Below are 25,546 nucleotides of genomic sequence, written 5' to 3'. Positions count from 1 at the left end.
CTATACTTATATTGTTTAATATTCAATCTAAAGAATGTGTGATGTGCACCAACAACACCAAAACAAATTCCTTGTATGTGTTAAAAAACGTACTTGGCAATAAAACCCTTTCTGATTCTGATTCTGATAAACAATCTGGCCTATATGGCTTATACACAACACGCCATTACTTAACGTGAAATGAAATCCCATGAAATATGAAGTAGTGAAAATGAATTGAAGTAGTTTGTTGAGATTTGGAAAAATGTCAGGGGCACAAATGTCTAATACTTCCATGAGGGGTGGAAATTCCAGCCAATTGGCTACTTTCCGATGCAGTTGGTCAAATAATACTGGTAATTCAGCATCCTCAACCAAGTTGTGATAGTGATCACACAGGATCCGCAGAGACATCTTCTGTGCAAATGCCTTAAACTGTGGGAGAAAAGTTGCTGCTGCCCTCATTATTCCATACTGATCTTCCTGGAAATGATTGTCCAGATCTGCTAGCTGTCTGTCAAGGATAGCATTTCAGATGTGTCATCATCATTTCTTACACTTGTTGCTTTACCCAAACTAGTTGTGACCACATATCCTGCAAGTCTTGCCAGGAGCCTTCTCCCTCTGGTACCAGCTGTAATGTCCCAGCTCGTGATTCGCTTTTTCTGCATCGCGTTGTTGTTCCAAATCACACTGTGAATTGTCTCTAAACCGAGCAAAGTTCTCTTTTAATCCTTCAATTAGGGCGATTCACTCAGAGACTGACAATGTTGGCAAAATCGCTCATCTGAAATAAATTCCCAAATGTGACGAGTAAAAATATGAACTTTTTTGTTTGTATTTCTTGGAGCAGGGACTGCGCCTCAACCTTCGTTTGACTGCTGCTTTCAGCACACTCAGCAAGTACTTCTAATTTTACGTTGAGTAGCCTACGTCAGTATTTTGCTCACTGCTCTGGATTTGGAGCTCCAGCGCATGTCTATGGATTGCTCAAGTTCCAAGCACGGGCGTCCTGGATGGAACTCTTGTTGCGCTTCCACAAACCATGCGTGTCTGCTGCTGCCTGTCATAAAACTCTGTATGTGTTTTAGTGTATCAAAGAATGTGCTAATGTGCCCAGACACCTTTGATGCCGCACAGACCAAATCCAGTCTGAGAGAATTACAGTGGACATACACGGTTCGAAGAAAAGTTTGTTTTAGAATCACATGCACACCTTCCTTGTTTCCTGAAATGACGGAGGCCCATTTGAAATTGAAGCCAACGCACAGATATGGGTCAAGTTGTAGTAATTTAATCACCTGTAATTTCTCTGAAATACTACTTGCGCTCATGTCACTTGTGTCCATGAACACAACTGCCTGTTTTTAATTTTCCCTGTGTGAACATATATCACACAAACAGCTACGAGGTCACGCTTTGACTCATCCTTATATTTGTCTGCCATAAGGGCATAATAGGTGCCTGGTGTTTCACGGACTTCTACTTTGATCTTGCGCAACATCAAGGAGGCGGCTGTCTCCAGCAGCTCATTTTAAACATCTGGTCTCATCAAAGTTCAGTTTCTGGGCAGCTTCTCTGGATGATTTTGGATCTGTTGATCATATTTGGACATTAACTGGACAATTCTATACATTTTCCTTTATTGAGAGCATCTGTATTTTCCCTGGCCTGCAGTTTGGTTGGTCCTGTAGCTTTGAAAATTGTCCAGTTAAACAGAGTGGGGCTCGCTGGTGGTGTTTTTCGCATGCCTGACGTAGGTGCTTCAGTCCACAAACCCCTCTCTCGCAAATGGGCCGTCAGTTCCGCTGGGAAAATGTCTGCACATTTTACACACACATTACATACATTTTACACTATATTCCAACCAAGAAAACGATCCATACCACTTTGATACAAAGCACCTAGATTTTCCATTCAGTGCAAGGAAATACCTTCAAATTTGGCTGTGAAGGTTCAGCCATCAGTTGCAGTTAAATCGTCAGGTAAACCCACGTCAGCTGAGAGGGCACTGGTACCTTCCTTGCGCTAACCTTGTGGACTGATGAGTCTGAAGAACTGGGCTGGGTGCACAAACTTCTAATTGCATTAGATTGTGATTGACGGTGCACTTTTGTTGATATTCATCAATGCCAATTCATTTAGTTATGAAATATGCTTTTCAGAGAGGGAGAGGCAGGAAAGTGGAGTGAAGGGGGGACGAGAGAATAGAAAACAAAGTAGGACAGTGCCAAATATAAATTTTTGGACTTCGAAAGGTTTGCCACAAATGATGACTGACAGTTCAAAGGTATTTAGAGGACCTGTTATTTATGAATAACTTTTCGCATCCATTAATTCCATTAAAATACATCTGGCCAGTTTTGTTGGTTTAATTCCAAATTAGCATTTTGCGGGCCATTTTAATAAATGATGCTCTGCAAAAAATGCCAAAATCCTCTCTCTGAGCTCCGAAATCACTTAAAGCTCAGCCATGTAATGTTAGTAAGGACAATTAAATCAATGAGCTCAGTGTACATGCCACTTGTAAAAAAAATAAAATAAAAGTTGATGCTGCAAACTACATGTGGCAACTGACCCCCATTAAAAAACAACAAAAATGTAGCAAAATGAAATACAAAAACACCTTTACCTCAGATTGTCTGTATCCCCTCAGTGTACAACTCTTAATTTATTTATTCCCTTCTTTTTTCAGCCACACATGCTTAAAAAGACACACAGCTCCACACTAAGGTTGGAAAGTGCAGCGTGAAGCACAATCTTGTCTCCTTTCATTAGCCAATTACATTCTTGTTCTAGTGATGTCAAAGTGGTTCTGGGAACACCACCTTCTTAGATAATGCTATCTTCAGAACAAATCTGTTTCCTTCACTTGCTTGATTTGTAGGTGTGTTTTATTGCTGTCTGTTTTCCCTATCTTTCTCTCTTTGAAATGTTTAGGGAACACTAAGTGCTGGCACTGAAAAAGAGTTTTATTTCAAATAGGCTTTTCCTTTAACAGGCTCTATATGCGTTAAAACTGTCCACCATAGAACATAGAACAAGCCCATAAAATGATTTCACATCCACTTTCTTTAACTGACCAAAACACTCTCTCCAGGTCTTATCAAATAAATTAAAGGGCCATTAAAAGCCATATCAACATATTATTTTGTTTATAATTATTCAAGTAGGCAGTCAGCCAGCTCAGCTAAAGAAAGACTTTCATGTGCATGTTTTATGGGCACCTGAATGCAGATGTCATGATGTTCTCATGCATGGCTTTTCTGTGGGTGCTCCAGTTTCCTCCCATTCCAAAGGATGCATGTAAGGTACTGTATTAGAAATATTTGACCTTCATGAAGGCACTTGCTTGATTGCTGGATTTGATCCGGAGGTGCTGCGCTGCAGCTTAAATGCAGAGATGCATTTAAGATGCATTTTACATGCTAAATATGTGTTAAACATTTAATTGTTTTAAATCACTCTTGCCAACCACATATTGGTTTCATGCAAAAATATGTCTCATTACAGAAGCTAAAGTCTATTTTTGTACTTTGTACTTGTATTTTACATGTTCTTTACCTCATGGAAGAACCCTGCTTTTCTGCTGTTGTGAGTCCTATTGTGTCCTGATAGTGCCATAGCAGCAGCAGATACCTGCACTGGACTTCACTCTAGTAAGCCTTTAAGTGAAATATGAATGAGAGTAAAGGCAGCATATTGAAATCCTAGTTTTTAAAGCACAGCCGGAGCCCTATAACATTGTAACCCTGTTGCTCCTTAAGTTGCTGACTTTGTAGATGCTGAGTTAGGATTTGTATGGCATGTACCAGGTGATGTAGCAAAGGACCTGTGCTGTTTTGCAGAGAAGAGTGGTCAAAGCTGTAGAGCCCACCCATGCGATCCATTTCTGTTGTGTAACCATTTAGATGTCTGGAAAAATTGTACAAGTACACAAGTTGGTTTAAAATCCGCTCTGTCTAGGCTGACGTGGTTATCATTTAACAAAAAAATTAACGCTCCTAGAATTTTATGTACTTAGAAGAATGTCTGCTTCTGAGTACTGTTAGATTCTAAGTACACCCAAACCCCAGCTGAAAATTACTGTTCTGAACATATTCTTGTCCACAATCATTTGTGCTACTGTTGAGTTTTTCTACCAGAAAGTGTATATATTCCATATACTGAATTCCACTTCTAAGCAATACTGAAATAACTCTACCTATCTATGTACAACTGTGTGATACCCCTAAAACCCCTAAGATTAAGAAAGAGGCTGTCAGTCTGTCAGTTAATTTGTCTGTTAGTCGGTTTGGCTTGATGATTGTTAAAATCGCTTCTGGAAGAGAAATAGTCAGCTGTAAAGCCTTTACAGGAAGGAAAATTCCCACACATTTACACACAGACACACAGCCCTTTATACACGTACACACTTGGGGATACATGCTTGAATAAATGCAAAAACAACTCATAGCAGATGTACGTAAATGTGAATGTTTTTCTGTGTGTGTGTGTGTGTGTTTGCATGCATCCGTGTGTGTTTGTGTATTAACCAGACTTTTACACACACGTTTTAAGAAGGGCAAAACCTTTAACTTAACACATGCATACACCCATTTCACAAACTTACTTAACATTTTATTTGCACACATATTTACAGTCAGCACATTAACACTAAATAGATCCTTCCACATTTCTTCCATGCAGACTTTGTTCACAACCTCCCATCATGATTGACTCATTCAACTCTACACCCAGTTATTTTTCAGCAGGCACTCACATGCGATGCATATGTTACTTTGTTGGATATCCAAATTTGAAAGGAGCTTATTTATTTTGAGGGAACTTGATACTGTTATGCAGTATCATATAATGGGATCAAGATGAAAGATAGAAATACATGGGAACAGAGAGAAGGTTATGAAGCAGAAGATATGTAATGCTTACGGAGTCCAGCTTGTGTGGCCTTAAAGTTTGGCCACTCTTTAAAAAGATCTGGATAATTAAGGTCAACCAAAACAGGGGTAGAGTGTTTATGGTAAAAACACAGGTTTCCCTTTATTTGTTCTAAAAGTGAAAACGTCTAAATGATTGAGCTTTCACAGCTTTGTTTGGCACTGCTATCAATTTAAGCATTCCTGTTGCATTACATGGTGCTAGTCAATGGAAGAGGATGAAAACAGTTAAGGTTTGGATGATGCAGTGGCTTTGCATTTTGGTCTCATCTCTGCAAATATCATACCACATGCCAAATAATATAATAATTTACAGGAATCAGAGCTATTTCTAATAGGAAATAGACCTAAGTTCAGGAAACTTTTCTGGTGAAAAAAAAGTCCGGAACAAGAGATTACCATTTTGAAATTTAATGGTGACAATGCCAATGGCAATGTGGCCTTTGCAAGCCTCTCAGTCAGACCTTGCTAGGTCAAAGCTCCTTCAGCAGTAACCTGAATGGCTGCTGTTTCTAATCAGGGGCTATTCTCTGATAGGTCCATAATGGGAATGGAACAGATGTTTACTATACTAGCTACTATATCGTGCTGTAGACTTGAGCTAGTCTTTGTCATAGTAGTGGTGTTACCACTGCTGGGTTTGACTCCTGGCCTGAGTCCGTTTTTTGCAGATTTTTCATGTTCTCCCCATGTGTGGATTTCCTCTGGGTTCTCCAGTTTCCTCCCACATTCCAAGAACATTTAAGGACCCAGTCGCACAGGATGCACTTTGTACGTTTGAAAATGGGAGACAGCCTACCTCGATTTTGAGAAGCTTGCACAGGAAGAAGCACTGAAAAAGTAGTTTTTTTCTTTTCACCGGCAACTGCATAGTCGACTACTGTCAATCACTAAGCCACGCAACACATTTAATTACATTAGCTAACTTAAAGTGCTCATATTATGCTTTTCCCCTTTCCTTTATTGTGTTATATATCTTTTTGTGCATGTTATAGGTTTACAAAGTGAAAAAGCCCAAAGTCCACCCCAAAGGGACTTACCATCTTCCAGAGAAAACACTGTTCACAAACTGCTCCAAACAGCTCTATTGTAGTCCAGCCTTTACTTCCATGATGAACGTTTGTCACTTTGTAACATACGTTATGATGCTCGCCTGGCTTCTAGCATGGCACTCCCTCATGCTCTGCAACTGACAAGCTAGCAGTACTTACTGTGCATGTGCGACTCCCAACAAAGATGGTACAGAAGTGAGATGCCTCACTCTGTAGCTAAAAAAGAGAGCTCAACACACAGGGTGAAAAGAGGAGCTGCAGCAATGTGCAGGACAACAAATAAATGGTGTTTTCTGAAAATTAAACCACATAAACCTATTCTGGTACAACCTCTAAATACAATTATGAACATGAAAATGAGGATAATATAAAAAAAAACTGCAATCATTGCACTATTTTGTCTGCAAAACTGATGTGCTATATTTTACAATGTTTGTGCATTTTCATTGTTTCCCACCTTACACACCTAACAGCAAATTGATTGATTGCATGGCATTACCTACATATAATATTGTTTGGTGCAAAAGTCATATGTCAAACTTTTCAGTGAATCTAACCATTTTCTTAGTATCATGATTACACAGAAACTCAGATAGTGGATACATAAACAGAGTTGGTATTCCAGTTGTGGAATATTCTCTCTCTGCATGTATTGTCACACTTCCACCAAAGTCAATCTGTTTTGTGTTAGGGCTGATTGTGCAGTTGTTGGATATCAGTTGTCTGAATGGCATGACTTGACCTTACAAATGCTATCAGCAGTTACAGTACTTGAGCTGCTGGATAGCCTTTGAGGCTTACTGACATACAGTGAGTACACTAAGCCTGATAAAGCTTTGTTAGGTTACACACTGTTTGGAGACTTGTTGGAGTGAGTGCTGTATTGCTGATGTCATTTTTGTAAGGTTAACATTTATTGGATGTGTGTGGGACATCAATCTGTCACATCAATGTGCAAATAAATGTTTGTGTCAAAGCACACTTACGCATATAGATTACTCCAGAATAGGCTTGCAATCCATTTATCTGTCTCTATCACTTGATATTTTGTCTCATTTTCTAGTCGGACTCTTCAGTGACTATAACCTGTGCAAATGGGAAGTGGAACAAACAGGTGTCATGTGAGCCTGTGGACTGTGGTCTGCCAGACAAATACCATGTTCATCCTGCCCATTTCAACTTCCCTGAGGGCACCACCTATGGCAAAAAGAGCACCTTTCAGTGTCGAGAACCTGCCCAGCTCGTAGGTGAGATGCATACTGGAGCATGCACACATGCATGCAGAGATACATATTTCCAGGCCGTTATGTTTAGGGTACATGAGATTAGATGAAAGTACATTTTATTGTTAAAGATTAACAGATGATTAATTCTATATTTTTCAGGAATAAATGGTATTTGATGTATTATTTTCAACTTATATATTTTATTTAATAATGCCATGAGCGATATTATAGATTTTACAATACAAAACATCATAACATACAGATCGGAATAACAGGAAATCAGGATTACGAGATTTTAAAATGAATCATTTTCATTTCAGTTTACTTTCACTTTATTGTCCATATTCTTTTCTCAATCTACACATTTTCATCCGTTTCTTTTTAATTTGTCGTTTTTGATTCAAATACACTAAACTACACTGAATTTTAATTTTTCATCTACCCCTTTCTCCTTTTTTCCCTCAGGTACAAACAACACTCTTACCTGCCTAGAAGACGGCCTCTGGTCCTTCCCAGAGGCTCTTTGTGAGCTTCGCTGCCCAGCCCCTCCTCCTGTACCCAACGCTGTGCTGCAGACCAAGCGCTGCAACGAGACAGGCCTCAATGTGGGCACCCTCTGCAAGTACAAGTGCAAGCCAGGCTACCATGTCACCAACAAACCTAAGAGGTAAAGCAAGAAACAGAAACAAATTTTTTTGGTTCTTCATAGGGTTGCTAAATTCCATAAATATTCAAGGTAGAAACTTTCCATATGAATTTATGGGAATTTATGGATATTTATGGGAATATATATATATATAATATATAGGGGTTATCTGCTCAGGTTGTAGACGCATACTTTTTTATTTAGAATATCGGTAGATTGGCGGGCGATCAATCAGGGCATCTCTAAATATAATAATATTAAGTATAAATTATGAAATATAGTTACTCCAGTAATTAAATCAAAACGTACATGAAAGCATTAAGTTCACTATTAAAAGGTACACTTTTAAAATTTAAATTGTGCAAAAATTCCCGAGCTTTACTTCCTCTGGAAATTGTATGGAAATTTTCCGACCTTTGCAACCCTAGGTCTTCATCACAATTTCACAGTTTCCAATTTAAGGTACATTTTGGAATCCGTTCCATTTAAAGACAATTTATATATAAATATATAAACGTCACTAAAGTTAAACAAAGCCCACAAGTCTAAATGCAAATCTTCTCCATTCCCTTTAGGCGTTCATTTAGGCGCCAGTGCACGGAGGATGGCAGCTGGCTAGAGGGGGCATGCGAGCCAGTGACTTGTGATCCACCACCTCCAATCTTCCACGGCTCCTATCACTGTACTGATGGCTTCCGCTTTGACAGTGTCTGCAGACTGAACTGCTCTGATCCGGCCGCCACAGGAGGCTCTGCCCATACGGTGAGGCTGCTGCACGCTCCATGCAAGCAGGTCTGTCCATCTCTCTCCTCTCTTTCTATTCTTGCTATACCTATATATTTGTCTTCTTTATATCATGTGTATTTAAAGTAGACATTCTCTCTTTTTCTCCCGTCTTTGCATCCTCACTGTTGATCACTTTAGGCCACATACTGTAAATAGCAGTAATGAATAATATAATCAAAATAAATACTGTATAATCCATTAGAAGCATTTGTATTTGTTGGATGTTTTTAACCAAGGCCCTTCACAATGCAGTTCTATCCATGCTTGTTTAAATATTGTTTGTTTAAAACCCATTATTGTCAACATACTCTTATCTAATACCACATAGGTATAATATACTCATGATAGATGATTTTTTTCCCCAAATACACTCACGATCCTCACTGTCTTTTATCTGATACTTTGTACACTGTCCTCACTGTCTGAACCCTTGTCTCTCCTGGCCTGTTTCTCTCCCTGTCTCCCTTAGCCCTACTCAATTTGAAGCCATGCTAATAAGATTGCTATTGATTTCCAGAATAGTCCTGCTGCCACAGACTTTTGAAATGTATACACCTTTTAATCTGTTCTGCCTCTAAGGTGTTGTGGGTTGGATGCCTGATAAAAATTGGATTGTATTTCCCCCCTTGCAATGAGATGCCATCTCAATGTCCTTGGCCTGCTAGTATTTGCGTGTCAATATTTGTGTGTAATTGTTTGCCTGTCAATATATGTGTTATTTCCAGGGTGCAGGGTCCAATGTGATCCGCTGTAGAAAGGATGGAAACTGGACAGGGTCGTTCCGCCTATGCCAACACAGCAAAGGCCAGTGTTCTTTACCTCAAAACCTCCATTATAGCCTACAGTACTCATGCACGCGAGGACACGGCATAGGTCTGTATGCACAAATATACTGTTCTATAATAACAATTCAGTTTTCTTACTGCTGATGCCATCTTTCATTGTTTGTATTACTCACAATGCTAATGATATTATTCTTGTTTGTTCACATTACTCATTCCTTTTCATTTTGTACTATTTATAATCATTTTAATTTGTTGTAATGAGAGTCAACAAAATGTCTAAATCACTGTAATGTAACCTAGCACTTTGAATATCACACAATATCATAATCATTTGAAAGTGAAGGGGGGAAATGCCTTTTAATCTAGGTGTTGTTTGTGCATACTTTTATTGGTTTTGTTTTTCAGTTTCTCTCTTGTTTACACACACACACACACACAGGTGAGGAGTGTGAGTTGACGTGCAGAGAGGGTAACAGCGACGTGGTGATCCTCCCAAGCAACATGACTGTAGAAAGTGTACTTAAAGAACACTGGAGGAACCCACACAAAGTCAAGGTAAGTTTGTACGTGTGATTGTGTCCACCTCACAGCTCTGACAGACGCACTTCACAAAGTTATGCGATCCACAACTCTCCTGTAATTAATTTCACGTATAGTGTCTACATCCTGGGTCTATTCCCCACAATGCAAAATGCCAGCATGGCAACCCTTCAAACGTTTTTGTCCTATTTTTCAATCGGAATCGTGAAAACATTTTGCCGCCCTCTTGCATCCATGTCCTCAATATTACATTACAACTACCTTTTTGGAGAAATAATAAGATGCAAAGCATCTTTGGGAACTAAGTGTTGTTCCTACACTGACATTTGTAGCATTTCATTTCCGATGTATCTGTTAACCAGAAAAAATAATAAAACAAAAACACCTCCACTGCCACTAACATTGTAACCAAGTTGTAAAACCTTATCAAATTGTCATCAGTAATAACTGTAATTTTCTAAAATAAACCTATCACTGGTTAATGACCTCATTTAATTTAGATATAACTCACAGCTACAGACTGTACTGATTAAGTGCTGTTTGCTTAAACTGGCAGATACCAAAATACAGGGGTTAGAAGTAATTTTGGGGATGGTCATTAAACACAGAACTGTACACCTTGTCCCTGTGAGAGTACCACTGAGTGACACCACACCCGCATGCTGTAATTTGGGATTTTATAAGGCTTGTGGGTGGGGTCAAGAGGCCGTGTGTGTGTGTGTGTGTGTGTGTGTGTGTGTGTGTGTGTAGGCAAAGCGAAGCGTACTAGACTAAATCTACTCTTCTAATTTTACTCTCTCCTTTTAACTTGATTAATGTCAGTGATGTGCATTTTGTTTTACATGTTGTTGTCAGCTTAATGTCCTTTTATCTGTAGAGTCAAAGACAGATCTAAATAGCATCACGTTTTGTAAAGAGAAAGAGAAAAGAATAGCCATGGCCGAGTAAAGGAACACATTGTATTTCTCACTGTATTTTTTTCCTACAACTCCTTTTGTTTTTGTTTCAGAGTCACACTGAGTCAGCAGTTTTTTTTTGTGATAGAGGGGTGGCTTGGGCCACGTGGATGTGAAATGATCTGTTTTTCATGGATTTGTGTAATTGATATGATTTGTGCTCAGTTGTAATTTGAGACCTGAGGCTATGCTGTTGGGGGCAGTGGATAGCATAAGAAGTCAGAGAAGTGAGGGTGGTGGGGTGAGGGTTTCAGACATGCACCACTGTTAGGAGGTTGGAGGAGAAAGAGTTTTTGCTGCTAGTGTGCACTCAAGCATGTGCCATGTCTTGTGCTAAGCCACTACCTATAAACCGATAGATTCCAAATAGACTAATTTGACAATACAAACACATACACACACACACACACACACACACACACACAAGCACATAAGATACACCTTTTCCAATAGTTATTGAAATGTTTTCAAACATCCCCAATGATTAGCAGACAGAAATTTGCTAAATATAGTCATTTGTAGCACGTTACATTGGCAATTACACTTATGTCAAAGTCTAAGGGGTCCTTTATGGTCCACCTTCAGAGTGTTGCCCATTTAATTCTAGCAGCAGAAAACTAGATGCAACAGGAATTGCAATAAATAGCCAAGGGCTAAGCAGAACAGGCACATTTGGCTGAGATATAATATACAAGGAATGCACAGGACTGTCATGAAATGATATTAAGAAACAAGAACAGGAGGGGGTTGGTGTGACAGTGGCTTACGGTTGTAGTTACAGTAGGAGTGTAGTAAGTTGGAGGAGACATAACTCCACTTTATGTTGGGATTCGTCATACAGTTTCTAGATTCAGATTGAAGTCCCCAAATGCACTTTCTAGTTCTACTTTGCTGAGTTGGAGGTTAATGTTGGCCATAAGTGATGTTGATTTATTGCCTTTAAACAAGTTGTAGTTTGGTTCTTAGTGTGACCCACTTAGAATCATCTCCTTCTTCCCTACCTCCACCTTCTCTTCTTTTTCCTGCCCCTCTATAACTAACAATTCTGCTCCCCCAGCACCCTCCTCCCCCTCTAGCAGCAAAATTACCCTGTCGGGCTAGCTGTGGAATTAGTCATTTTCTACATGACATGACCTCGTCTGTGGTGGCGCTGAGATAGGGATCTATTTTTATGTGGTATCAGCGCCCCGGGGAGGCTTCAGAGGGTGAGGATCCTATACGTAGTGAGGGGTGAGGCCAGGCCACGATCATGGATTATCATGATTTACGGCCTTGCTGAGAGAGGAAAAAAAGAGTGAGAATGAGAGAAAATGAGAGAGAGGGGAAGAGAAGAAGTGGATGACATCATCATAGCAGAGCACAGGAAAAAGAGAGTAAAAGTACAATAGTTATAGTAAATAATGTGCTTTATCTTCCACCATATAGCAACTAACCACTATAGCACTGAACACAAATGCATCCACAAAGGTCCCTGTATTCTGCTATGCAGTAGTAGAATTGTTACTCCCGCAGCTCTCAGTTGTCCTCATATGCTGTGTTGTTCTTTCTCCACCTTCAACCCCTATCTTTGTTTTTTTGCATTGATTTGCTGACAGCACTGAAATGAAAAATACCTTAGTTTGCAGCAACAGAAAAGCATGTCAACTTTTGGAGATATTGGGACACAGGGTTCTGAGAAATTGACCATCTACTGTAAGGTCAGACAGTCCTTTGCTGTTGATGACACTTTTGATCATGCACACTACTATCCTAGTCTGTGTCACACTCGTGCTGTACACACACACGCACACACACACACACACACACACACACACACACACACACACACACACACACACACACACACACACACACACACACACACACGCATTCTATCTACAATGCTGCCAACTTCCCCTCGACACTTATGTTTTCTGTTGCATTTCAATGAAGAGCACAGTGGGAGGACAGGATGGAATTCCACACATTCTGCAAATATATTTCTCTCTCTCTCTCTCCCTCTCTCTCCCTCTCTCTCTCCCTCTCTCTCCCTCTCTCTCTCTCTCTCTCTCTCTCTCTCTCTCTCTCTCTCTCTCTCTCTCTCTCTCTCAGCTCTTTCCCCCCCGGCGCCATGACTTAGTTATGAAAAACAATGTGCTGTATCTTGTTAAAATCTACTTATTCTGCCTTGTTCTGAGGTGAAAAAAGGTCAGTGTAAATCAAAGGATTCACGATGAAAGTCTCCATGTGTAGCAGCATTTTGCTCTGTTAGGTGTGTGTGTGTGTGTGTGTGTGTGTGTTTGAGTGTGTGCGTGCATGCGAAACTAAGAAATGTGACTTTAGCTGTTCAAATGCTGCACATAAGGGAAATTACCCAAACCACTAAAAACACCAGTATTTCTCAGTTATATAAACCTTACCTTAACTTTTGTTTTACCTTTCAGAGTATAGTCTGTACAATGGGACTGAAATGGTATCCACACCCAGAATTGCTCCACTGTATCAAAGGATGTGAGGTAAGGGCTCAACCTTATTTAGATTTTTGTTTTTGGGTTTGTGTTTGTGGAATAATAGTCTCATCTATGATACGATCCTTCCTTGATCCCAAACCAAACAGAGTGATGAGAAATGTGTCCGATAAAATATGTTGCCAAATTTGAGTGTAGACATTCAAAGTGGCCAACATTACAATTTGTTTCACTTTCATGGTGATACATTCACATTCATACAAGCATGAAAATAACACAAAACATACACATGGACATGCTTCTCTTACCCCCCATCACACAAAGAACACACCCAAAGAAATATCAGTTAGCTTGAAATCAATTGAATCTCAGTCTTAATAGCCTCCACATGTTTCATAAAATTATATTTACTGTGCTTAGCCAATGGAGTTGGACAGACAATGGATTTCACAGAAGCTCGACAAGTAAAACACTCAGACCAAACTGTACTGTAGGTGAAGACTGAATCTCTTGTCACTTGGATATATAAATCTTAACATACTTTCAGGTAGGACTGAGATCAACAGGCTAGTTGATGTGGGGTTGAAGTTAAAAGTACAGCAGTGTTTTAACACACTGGCAAGTTACTATCCACATTGAGGTTTTTTCTGATGCCAGTTGCTTAGGACAACCTTCTGCATATGGTGCACATGTGGTTGTTAGCAGAAGTCCCTTAGGCATTTGTAAGCCAGTTAGATATGCTGTTGCTAAATGAGTATCTGGTGTCAGACTAATTGATATGGCTTATTGACACTTATTAGCTTGCTGAAATCTGATGTAATTACTGATGTATTACCTCTTACAACATAAGACGTCTTTCTTCTAAAAATGGAGCATTCACATGTGAATACAACATGTGAAAGAATTCCTCTTCCCATCATGGAAGAATGATATCATCTACTCAGTTTAGGCCAATTTTATAACCTGATTAGAAGAACAAGTGGAGAGGGTGGGGCTGACCCAATAAATCACCTTACTGGAGTATTTAGTGAAGTGAATAGTTTATGGTGTCCTCAGTTTGATTTACAATTCTGGCCCACAAAGGGCTTAAAAAGTCACGTTGAAAGATGAGGAAAATTGACTGTATGAGATTCATCAGCAAAATGATCCAGAGACCTCTAAAGGGCCCTGAAATGCTCAAGAGGAAAGTACTACTAGAACAAGCATCTTTATTAATTCACCTTTTAACCGTAATCAACCAGTTCAAAGGTGGCTCTTTCCCCGTTCAATGTTTTTCACTAATTACACGGTCTCTCTGATGTCTCTGGTATAGCCATTCATGGGAGACAACTACTGTGATTCGGTCAACAACAGAGCCTTCTGTAACTATGACGGAGGAGACTGCTGCCAATCCACTGTCAAGACCAAGAAGGTTAGTAGCATGCTTGTACCTCAGAATAAACTTCACCCGGCCTTTAGACAAAGAGATGATGTTGGAGTTGGTCCTGGTCACACTGATCACCAGTCAGTGTTTGTTCCCCAACCCTGGAGAAACACAAAGCTTAGGAATAAATCCTACCTCCTACATACCGTATGATCATTTTGACCCTTTCCCTTTGCCTAACTAACTTGGACTTCTTAATTTTCTCACTGCCATGTTTTTAGTAAAGGTTGCCATTATCATGCTTTAACATTTATAAATGATCATTTCTTACACACCTACACAAGGTAAGTATAATGGAAACCACAACTAAATATACTATTGAAGACTGCTGTATTTCACCTCTTGGAACATCTCTAAACAGATTCTTCTTTCCTTTGCTTTGTAGATTACTGGTAGACAGATTACTGATACCACATCCAAGAAAGTGGGAGTTTTCAGACTTCATCAATAATTTTCTAATGTGTAAAATGCCTATATTTTCATTTGTGGGTACTACAGCAAGTACACAAACTGGCTGGCTCTCCTCCAGGTTAAGCTGAGCATGACAAAAAGTTTGGTCATCCCTGTGGTTGTAACTCTCTTAAGTAAGGGAGGTGCTTTCGCTGGCTCTTTCAAGGCAGCTGCTGGCAAAGGAACTGATTGGAAGTGTATTGTAGCTTCTGTGCAGCAGCATCTGCTTCTCTGGCCTGGCCTGTTTCTGTGAATCTGGCGAGGGACTTTCGTTGTACTCCTGGCATATCAATCTGTATGTCTGGCTGGACTTATATTGCAGTCTATGTGTCTCACTGGCTGTGTCAGTGTGTCTGACTGGAGAGCCTCTTCATTTCCTCTTTGGGAAAAAAGGACATAAAAGAGACATCTTGCCATCTTCCACAGTACAATCAAAGTTCCTGTGATTGCTTCCGATCCACTTACACATAATGTTTCATGGATGTTTTGTGTCCATAGCCTTGTTTTTTTCCTGGCTAACAATATGTTTCAAGAGACAGCTTCTTTGATGTGTATTATTTGTTCTCTTGGTCTGTAAAGACATTGGCAATAGAATTACCAGGGCATGGCTTTGCTAGAGGAACAAGATTTTCAAACAGCAATGTTGCATAATGTTTAAATGGTCACATCCACATTGTTTTCCCAAAGGTTTAATATCAATGAGAATCACCCAAGTGTACCTCCTTGTACCCTAAAGGAGAGTTACATGCACCAAAAAGTTTACCCACACCAATTTTTTTTTTTACTGCACCATTTGGTGTATTTGTTTGATTGCGTCTGGATCCACAAAGTGTCTAGAAGAGTCTCCGATGTTTTACAGATCTTAAAGATTACATCATGTTGCATGACTTGTCTCGACAGCTCTTTCCGGGGGTTGCAGGTGGAACCCGGATGAGAGCCAGCCAGTTTGGGCCAGGGCTTAAAAAAATTGATCACCAAACATTTTACCATTTTTACCAATTTTACAAAAAATAAACACACTGACAACATTTAAGACTTATGTTTTACTGATAATAATGTGCTGCAACATATTTTCAGCAGGGCTGCCAACTTTTTAATTTAGTTTGGAGTGAGAAAGTAAAGTTACTTCAGATTTGGTTCGATTATAGTCGGGGTCACCCTGAAAAGGATTTCATTGAACATTTCAGTAAACATCTGAAGGAAAAGATTTCATGAGAGTTAAAACCTAAACACATTTTCTATGTGTTACAATGGATTTTAAAGGTGTTTTTCCCTTTAATATTCTCAAAAAACTGTATAGTAAAATGTATTGAAACTTTACATTGTCATAGTCAGGGTCATTCTGAACATGACTTTATTGAAAATTTCAGTAAACAAAAACCTACATTACCACCACGCTTTGGTCCAGTTAGATGCTGGCGTGCAGAGGAGTCGGACTGGGGGGAAAAAGGGGACTGAGTACCCAGGGCCCTCATGTAAGGAGGGCCCAAAAAGATGCTAGAATGAATAGCTGTGGATGCGGGGAGGGGCCCATAGAAAATGCCTTTTTACAGGGCCCAGAATTTTGTGCTATGCCCCTGCTGGCGTGGTCTTTACTCTTTAATACCACTAACAACACGCTGTCTGCCCATGACATGTAGGCTACAGCGCAAGTTTGTTTACTTTGTCTCTTGTTCCCTAAGGTGTACCATCGGCACTCAGTCAGCTCCTGTCAACCAATTACAGACATTGACATGCTTCTCCAGCCAGCAATGAAAAAGAAGACAAAAAGGAGCATTTCTGATATTTCCCCAAAGACAACTAAATGTGATTTTAGTTTTGTTCACGTATAATCACAAAGGACTGGCTAGGAGCCTTAAGAGAGACACCCTGTGTCTGCGTTTTGTGCAATTTATTCATACAGGATTAAAAATGTTTAAAAATAATAGATTTGTACATATGGGCTAGCAAAGAAATAATGCAAAACTTCATACTTACTAATCACAAAATGTAATCTTCAACCGTCTGTGAAATGGCCTCTATGCTGTTGCAAAGCTTCCAATCACAAAATTTGCACCAAGTCCTTTGTACATTTTTGACTAGACCATGCATTATTCCTGGCCAGTGGATGTTAGAAATATGTAATACACAAAAATAAGACAATATTACTCCAACATCTATGTGTCCGGTAATTTCACAAGTAAGCTGTGGTGCAATTAAATTATGGCCAAGGCAGACTTGTACAGGAGTAAGATCACTGAGACTTTTGCAGTTACCAAAAAATACTATATGTCTGGCAAAATTTGATTTGGGAAGTGGCCAATCGACTACGCTTCAAATATTTGATTGCACTGTGCTACTCAGCTATGAACATACATAACCCACCTCCAGCTAGAAAGAGGTCCATGATTTGTTTTTGTCCTTTATCCATGACTTCAGTATCAGATATAAGGTATTGTATCCGAAGTTCAATAGCAGCAGGAAAGTCAGTGAGCAGCCCGCTGGGAAGTGACCTCACTCCTGAAGTGGTTTTGCTGCTGTTGATTGACACTATCTCATCTCTACATCTTCTGGCCCCAATCCAGTGCCTTCATTGTTTTACTGCAGTAGGAGGTTAAGCTGGGTGATAATAGAGCAGCAAGAGAGTTAGGATTTGTAATGTTGTACATCAAAGAAGGCCATGGTTACTGAACCATCTTATAATTGGGTGTCAAGTTAGAAATCTATAGTTTAAAAATAAAATTCCTTGATGGTTTTCACATTTTGGTCCACTTACCAAAACTAAAGACACATTCAATGGATATATTGTCCTTAGTCTAAGACTAGCCTTTAAATCCAACTGAAATAAAATTCCATCGTTGTTAGTTGTCCCTCTTCTTTCCCTGCCCAGGCCAAGTTTGCCAGCTGCTGTCAATCACATACTACTAATAACTACAGGCAAATGGAGAATCAAATTACCTACTTCGTACTAACTTCTATCACCAAGCAAATATTGATTGTGTGAAGAGCAGTATTCCAACCGCTGAAACAGTTAGTGGGGCTGTTACAGTATGATACAGTGAATCATACTGTAGCTGGACTCAATAACTCCAGGCTGCTTGTCCAAATTCTACTTGAAGGCATTTTGCCTTGGCATTATTTAAAGAAAGCAGCCTAACTGGTGTTTTCCACTATTAGGTCCCCTTGAAAGATATGAAAGATTGCTCTGAAATAACCAATCATAATATGATTTATCGTCTGCCAGGAGCGAGGGAAAAGGAAAGTAACTGGGTGAGAAACAAAAAGGAAACACTAAGGAATTAAGCTGATATGTGATGTTGATATGGGAACAAAGGAAAGCCAAATGTTTGATATAATCCTTTTTTGCTTGCTAGTTTGTGTGCCCATCGCCTAATTGATGCCGCTTGCTTGCACACACGTCGCTAAATGCTTTGGCTAATATACATAAAAGTACATAAATTAAACTCTAATAAACCAGAATGCCAGTTTAAAATAATTAGCTAGACAACCTTCCTGAAAACTTCATCTTGTTGTATTACTTTGATATATTTTCGTCCACATTTCAATTTCCTCTATATTTATTATCATTTTGGTACTTGCATTTAGTTGTTTATTGCTCTTGGGAAAAGCCTATCCTCATAGTCATCCCTATTTGATCAACTCTGTCAAAAACAGAAACAGGGTATTTTGCACCTGATTCTGATTTTTCCTAAACTGAACACATGCGTGGCAGGCGGGCACGGACGGATTAAAACCCTTTAAAACCAAAACAAAATTACACAATATATGACAAAAGGAGTCTGTAACTCATTTATGACAGTCTCCCTCCTCTGAGCTGCTGAATAACACACTTGACAAAGATGGGCAGTGTTTTCCTCTTTAGCGGGAAATCAATGTTCTTCTCCCAACCACAAGTGAGGACTTTGTCCCAACTTGTTTAATTGTTCCTGAACACAGAACACATTTTGTAGTTACAGATTCTGTTGTCTGTGACACAGCGGAGTAGCCTGACAAGCCAGACCCACATCAAGATGTTGGGTCTGGGAACTCACCATTGACAGGGCTCAATCCGAGGGGCGGGATAAATGGTTGTCTTTCAAATTCCCTCTGCACGCAATAGGATAGCGCTACAACCAGGCAGAGCAACGAAGAAGGTAGCGAAGCTAGTTGATAGATTAAATTTTTATCAAAACTCCAAACACATCTTCCTTTTTTAAGAATGATTTCAGTGCCGTTCTTTGTTCTTTTCTCAAAGAAAAGCTTAACTCCAAGTCTTCCAGAAGACCGCTGTTCCCAGCAGCAGCAGCCATAAGCCCGCCCACCGACTCTATACACGATGTGATTGGTCTGACTAGAGTTTGTTTTTTCCAGCTCGCAAGCCAACGGAGAGTGCCCAGACCCCCCTGGCTGCAAATTAAATTTGCTGCTGCTGTGCGTCTAGATTTCTAGGCTAACAGTAGAGGTGATTTGATGTCAACTATGAACTATCTGCATTTATTGCTGGTCCTAGCATTTATATTATACACAGACAAATACTATATTGTGTTCTTACAGTTTATTTTATAGGCCTGCTCATCCATAGCAAACATATATTTATGGAAAGTGCAAATAATAAATTCAGTTGTTTATGGAGTTGGATTGCATTTAATTGTTTGAGCAGTGACTCCTTTAAAGATTTTTTTCTAGGTGGGCGTAAAGGAATGAAAATCATCCCAAACAAATGCACTACTTAATCCTGTTAAATAATGTTTGATAAAAACTAAATTTGAGTTGTTTTAGGAAATAATTTTTTTCAGAAATTAAACTATATATTTGTGACCCTTTTTCAAAGATTTTCAGTAGGATCAAAGGGGCGTGGTGTCACAATACCACATATTATATTATACAAAGAGGTGTATTTGTTATTTTGCCATCCTCACTGATGTAAATGGGGTGAACAAAATGATAGAAACATCTGTCAGTTTAACGTAATACAATATAACATCATCCAAAATGACCATACAGTTAAATCAACACCTCATGAAGCTATGATTTATTGCAGGACTTTAGACTGCAACAGTTGTAGCTAGGTGTACCTACTTAACTTAGTGTATACTGTTTGTCAAGTAACTAAATAAGGATAAGTAAGGAGGATAAACCACTAATGTACCAAGTCCTTCTTTCCCCCTCTCACTCTCATTCACTTACTCATTCTCATTCAGTCTTTCTCCTACTCATTCACTGTCAGCTACTCATTCACATTCTCTCTTTCTCACTCTGTCTCACTCACAGACTCTCTCACACTCTCACATATATACACACACACATACAGCATGCAAACAGACACATCAGCCACTGGGTGTTATGCACAAGAGGTTTGGTGACTCAGTGGGAATCTTGTTCACGGTTGGTGTCCCCACTGTGTTGTAACACAGCACATGAGAACACTGATATGATATGATCCATGCACACACACCTCTCATTTGTGCCTCTGCCAAAACCTTTTACATCTCTGTCCCTCTGATCTTTGGTAATGAGGTAAAGGGAATTAAGGACAGGGCAAAATTAAATTTTACAACACTTACATTTGCCCTCGGCATCCAGAGTCATCTATCCTTTTGTCCTATTAGTCCGTCTAAAGAGTCCAACAGTTAAAAGAAATCCTAATCTGCCTCACTTGTTCACTCTGTGACCTAAAACCAACTGTTCATACCATTATTATGTCTTCATTCCACAACACACTGACGAAAACATCTGCTTACCCTTCCTTAGTAGAAGATGCTTAAGTGACTTCCTTACATTATTATTAGTTGCATTATTATTTATAGTTTTTGCCAACATCAAACACCATCCCTCTCAAATCTGAAATTATTAAGTCGCGCAATATGGAAAATTATAATTTCTGGATTATATTAAAATGTCTTCAAGGTACAAAATTTGGACAATTTCTACTTTTTCCCAACAAGCCTAAATACTATTGTAGGAATTAGGTTATTATCAATTATTACAGTTTGCTAGGTTCCTCCTGCTTCTCATTTTCTCTTTTTTTCTTGTCAACTTCAGATAAAAGCTGAATAGCTAAGAGAAAAAGAGCAGTATTATGAAAAGCAATGGAACTCTGCTGCACGTTTACTTTTACTCCCCTTCCCAGCAAATGCTGCTCTCGTCTTTTATTTCGGTAGAGATTTGTGTATTAAGAAATTCTGGATGACTTGCTGTGTATTATTCCACCCCAGGAGCTTTGAAGGTGCAAGGACTGGCTGCACGTAAGGTCACCACAGGATCTCCCCTTAATAGTTGCAAGCTGTTGGCTGAATTTGGAGAGGCAGGGAGGAGAGGAGGCAAGGGTATGAGGGTTGCCTGTGCAAGACCCTTTTTTAGCCCCCCTAGTTCAGACGGAATTCCTTTCTTGGATGCTGGTAGCAGTACGCAGAGGGCACCGATTATATAGTTATACGGCTTGAGCTTTTAAAAAAAAAAAATTCTAAATGTGCCTGTAGGTTTTTCTGTCTGCGTTGGTGGTGGGGTCTTGGGTAAGTGCCCAGATCCCTCCTTGTCCCTCACCCCTGTTTACAACTCTGAGTCTGGCACAAGTATGCTTAATATGCGATTGCTATGTGTCATGATTGATGTTTGTGTCTAAGCTGATGGTTCATGATAACCACAGCTGACCACTTAACCTCTCTGTCTCTGTTGGGGATTCACGTAGACAAAGCCCTTTCAAAATAACAACCAAAATGTAATTCTGTTCTCTGGGTTTTTGGCTAACCAGATTTACATTTAAGTTATTTCTATATAATCTCCACAAATCAAATTCCAAACAGACCATCTTTTGAAGCTTGTACAGATGTATAGATATAGAGGGATTGTATGGTATTTATCAGTGATTAATAATATTATTTTTGTTCTCTCAATTTCTGCTTTAACATGTTCTACATCAAATATTCACATAACTGGATGCCAAAAGCACATTCAACAGCTCTTTATTTTTTTTAAATGTCTGAGGGTGGCTAACTTGACTTTATTTCTCATTGCCAAGGCTCTGCCAGGGCAGTTAAAGGGGAGGAAGGGGCCGAGGCACAGATAGGTGCAGGCGCCCGCACATATAGTAGAGGGATTTTTTGGTCATGGCATTAAGATTTGCTTTCTTAACTTCTTACTTTCTTTCTTTTTGTCAAGCCACTACAATGCAATGCTTATGGAAAATCACAGAATAAGCAGCAGCATGCCATAGCTTCCTTTATTTCTAACTTTTATGTGTGTATCTGTGTTTGGGGAGTCGGGGCTGAGGGTGGAAGGGGCAAAATACATCAACTCCCCACAGTTTTTAGGGGGTTTAGCTGCCAAGTGCTTACACTTATTTTGCCAAACTCAGGTATCTGTTATTTTGCTCTTAAGTTGCTCTTCTCCGTTCTAATCGTATCTTTTAAACATTCTCTTCTTACTGTGTTTCTTTCTGTTTCTCTCATTCAGATGTCTGTTCAAGTTTTATATACACAGTAAATATTTTTTCCTCAAAGACAATAGCCTCTTTACTCAATGGTTCAAGTGACTGATTTAGTTTGACTATTGATTTTAATTTCTGTGATACGCCATGACCGAAGTGACAGTTCTGTCGTGCAAGGTTGTTTGGAATCATGAGACTGCAGGTGCAAGCAAAGCTCACTGTTTGTGTCCCTATACGTTCCATTTTGCTTTGCAGTGCTTTGTATTGTCTGTTTTCTAACTCATGTGGACAGAGAATATTGCATTTTAAAAGGATATATACATCTTTTTTATGTATATTAAAAAAACAATCTTAGTAAAAACAAAGACAAAAAAACTGACAAAATTGTTGCTAGTTGTAAGTCACTCTAATATTAACTGTTACTTGCTAATGAATAGTGTGTTATACTGTATATCCCTAGATGCCCTACCCCAGGCCTGTGCCCCTTACACACCTTCTTCCCTTTAAGCACAGGCTGACACGCACATACTGCACACTCAAAAATCAGAGGAACTTTGTGTTATTTTGACCTGTTCCTGAGATGGAAGGATGGTGCTCTGACAAGGTCTGCGTTCTCCAGAAGGGCTTTCATGTTGCAGTTAGTGGGTGTCCTCCCCCAGCCCTGGGACATAGAGACAGCATGAGGGCCCCCAGGCCCACAAGGCCAGCCAGTCCCATTTCCCAGCCACCCTGAGAGAACCCTCAAGTCAGGGCCAGATGTGGCAGCTGGCCCAGCCACCCTGGAGGTCAAGGTCAAAGGAAACCATGTCAAATTTGCCACCCACCATCATTTTCTAGATAGAGAGATAAACAGAAGTGGCCTTGGAGGGGAAGTGAGGTGTAGTGGGAGTGGTAATGGGAATGTGTGCTGCAAGAGAGAGGAGTAATAAAGCAAGTAATAGACTCTAAGGAGACACGGTGAAAGTGGTGTGAACCTGAGAGATAGTGTAATTAAACTGAGAAACAGTCAGGTGGGAGCGAGGAGCCCCATGTTCTTGGTGGAAACACTGTTCATGCGGTTGACAGCTGTTTCTGAAGTGTGTCTGGCCCTTGGCTTGTAAAGTCGTCACATGTAGGGCTCATTTTCTCAGAGGAGTCTGGGCACTGCCCACCAGGCCCTCACATGAGGAACACCCCCCCCCCACACACACACACACACACACACACACACACACACACACACACACACACACACACACACACACACACACACACAAACAACTTATTTTATACCCCATTTCAAAGGGGAGCCTGCGTCACTGCTCCTCATTGACTAACATGCTCCCTCATGTCCTTCCACAGACCTGCTGTCAACAAATCACTGACTCTCACAAACTATTGGTGGTGTTTCCTGTGTGCGTTTACCACCAACTATAACATTTTACATTTACTTTACACTGCTTTTCAAAGAAAAATGTGCCCAATTTCATGACATACTTTTAGCAAAACTAAAAGAAAGTGATATGTTATGAGAAGGGCTCGTTATTTATTATTTATTTTAAATCTTAGAAGATGTGATTTTAGATAAATATGTCAAATTTGCAACACAGCACTAAACAATTTCTTATAAACAAAATTGGAGATTGTGAGTGAGTCAGCTTCAAAGTCCCAAACATTGACGTTGATGGTGTGCAATATAAGGGACACATTATCATGGATTCATCTTTGTGGATGGGACATTCTCATTACTTTCTCATTTTAATGCTAATGCATTAAATAATTACCTGACTAACCCTCCCAGATAGTATTAGCTCATGGTGCAATTTGTTTGATGGCATTACAGTAGTAGTCTGTGTACTTATACAGCCACTACTTCATATTCAAATAATAACCCCCATGACCCTCCTCTGGAAATGACTCCTCCCATAGCAGCCAGACAGCTTTCACTAATAGCATCGAACTAATAGCTGTGTTTGGCATGAGGCACGATGTCAACTAAGTAGCTGTGTTGGTTACAGTGGCCAGTATTGTTGTTACATTTACATTGTATACAGAGATCCATTGTGCAAAAAAGGCAATACCACTCAGCCCTAACAAGAAAAAGCAACACCGCAGGCCCCCACAGATTGATCTGATAAGCCAACAGGACACAAATGTAGACATGCCCTTGGTCTGCTGCCTGCCTTCCATGACTTGGACCACATGTGTTCCTTGTTTGGCCTGGACACATTTTGTGTACCCAAACAGCTGAAGCTGGCCCCCCGAGAGGCAAGCAGAAAAGGCAGCAGCAGCTGGTGCTGGTGACGCATTGCCAACGTTATCCAATGACGTCAAACACCAGGGGCAATGGCCAGTGATCTTCCACAACTATTTACACCTACAGTATTTCACTTTGACATCAGACTATCAGAGAAACTGGAATATTGATTTCTCTGATATTCTGAGATTGTGATATTTTATGGGTCTGTAAGAACGCCAAATGCACCAAAACACTTCCTACTAGGACTTCAAGTAAACCTTTGGTCCTAAGGAAAAAAAAACATTATTTATTTTATACTGTATGACTGTATATATATATCACATACATTCATACCATAAGAAGAATTTTTGCTTCTCATTGGCTGTCAGGTGCCCATCATTTTCTTCTAACTGCACACCTCCAACACAATTTCTTAGTCTTTTGTCGTTCTAAATTGATGCCACAGTATTGGCAACACTAGGCTTCAGCGATTGACAGTTTATCTCTGAGTTTAGGTACACTGTGTACACAGAGTTTGTGTACCCATTACAAAATGAGACAAATGACCTAATTAGAACCATGCCGAATCTGGTCTACATCAACTATTAGGAGAGAGAAAGAGAGTAGGCTAGGTTGTGTGTGTGTGTGCGTGCGTGTGTGTGTGTATATGTGTGTGTGCATCTGACAGAGAGTGAG

General features: G+C 39.8%; 1 protein-coding gene across 2 annotated transcripts in view; it reads left to right on the top strand.

The window, feature by feature from the left end:
• pappaa (pregnancy-associated plasma protein A, pappalysin 1a) overlaps positions 1 to 25,546 on the top strand; it is a 97,653-nt gene that overhangs the window by 65,578 nt on the left and 6,529 nt on the right. The window contains exons 15-21 of one of the 2 annotated variants that reach the window (XM_078271244.1): positions 7,032 to 7,215; positions 7,660 to 7,861; positions 8,416 to 8,602; positions 9,352 to 9,499; positions 9,851 to 9,966; positions 13,331 to 13,402; positions 14,667 to 14,765. In XM_078271244.1, the coding sequence (XP_078127370.1) occupies positions 7,032 to 7,215; positions 7,660 to 7,861; positions 8,416 to 8,602; positions 9,352 to 9,499; positions 9,851 to 9,966; positions 13,331 to 13,402; positions 14,667 to 14,765 (1,008 nt within the window). Of the gene's footprint in view, positions 1 to 7,031; positions 7,216 to 7,659; positions 7,862 to 8,415; positions 8,633 to 9,351; positions 9,500 to 9,850; positions 9,967 to 13,330; positions 13,403 to 14,666; positions 14,766 to 25,546 lie in introns of both variants that reach the window. The other variant, XM_078271243.1, reaches the window with a different exon arrangement.

Source organism: Sander vitreus, chromosome 16 (assembly GCF_031162955.1).
Source record: "Sander vitreus isolate 19-12246 chromosome 16, sanVit1, whole genome shotgun sequence".
NCBI classification, from domain to species: domain Eukaryota; kingdom Metazoa; phylum Chordata; class Actinopteri; order Perciformes; family Percidae; genus Sander; species Sander vitreus.
This window is presented reverse-complemented; position numbering and strand designations above follow the sequence as displayed.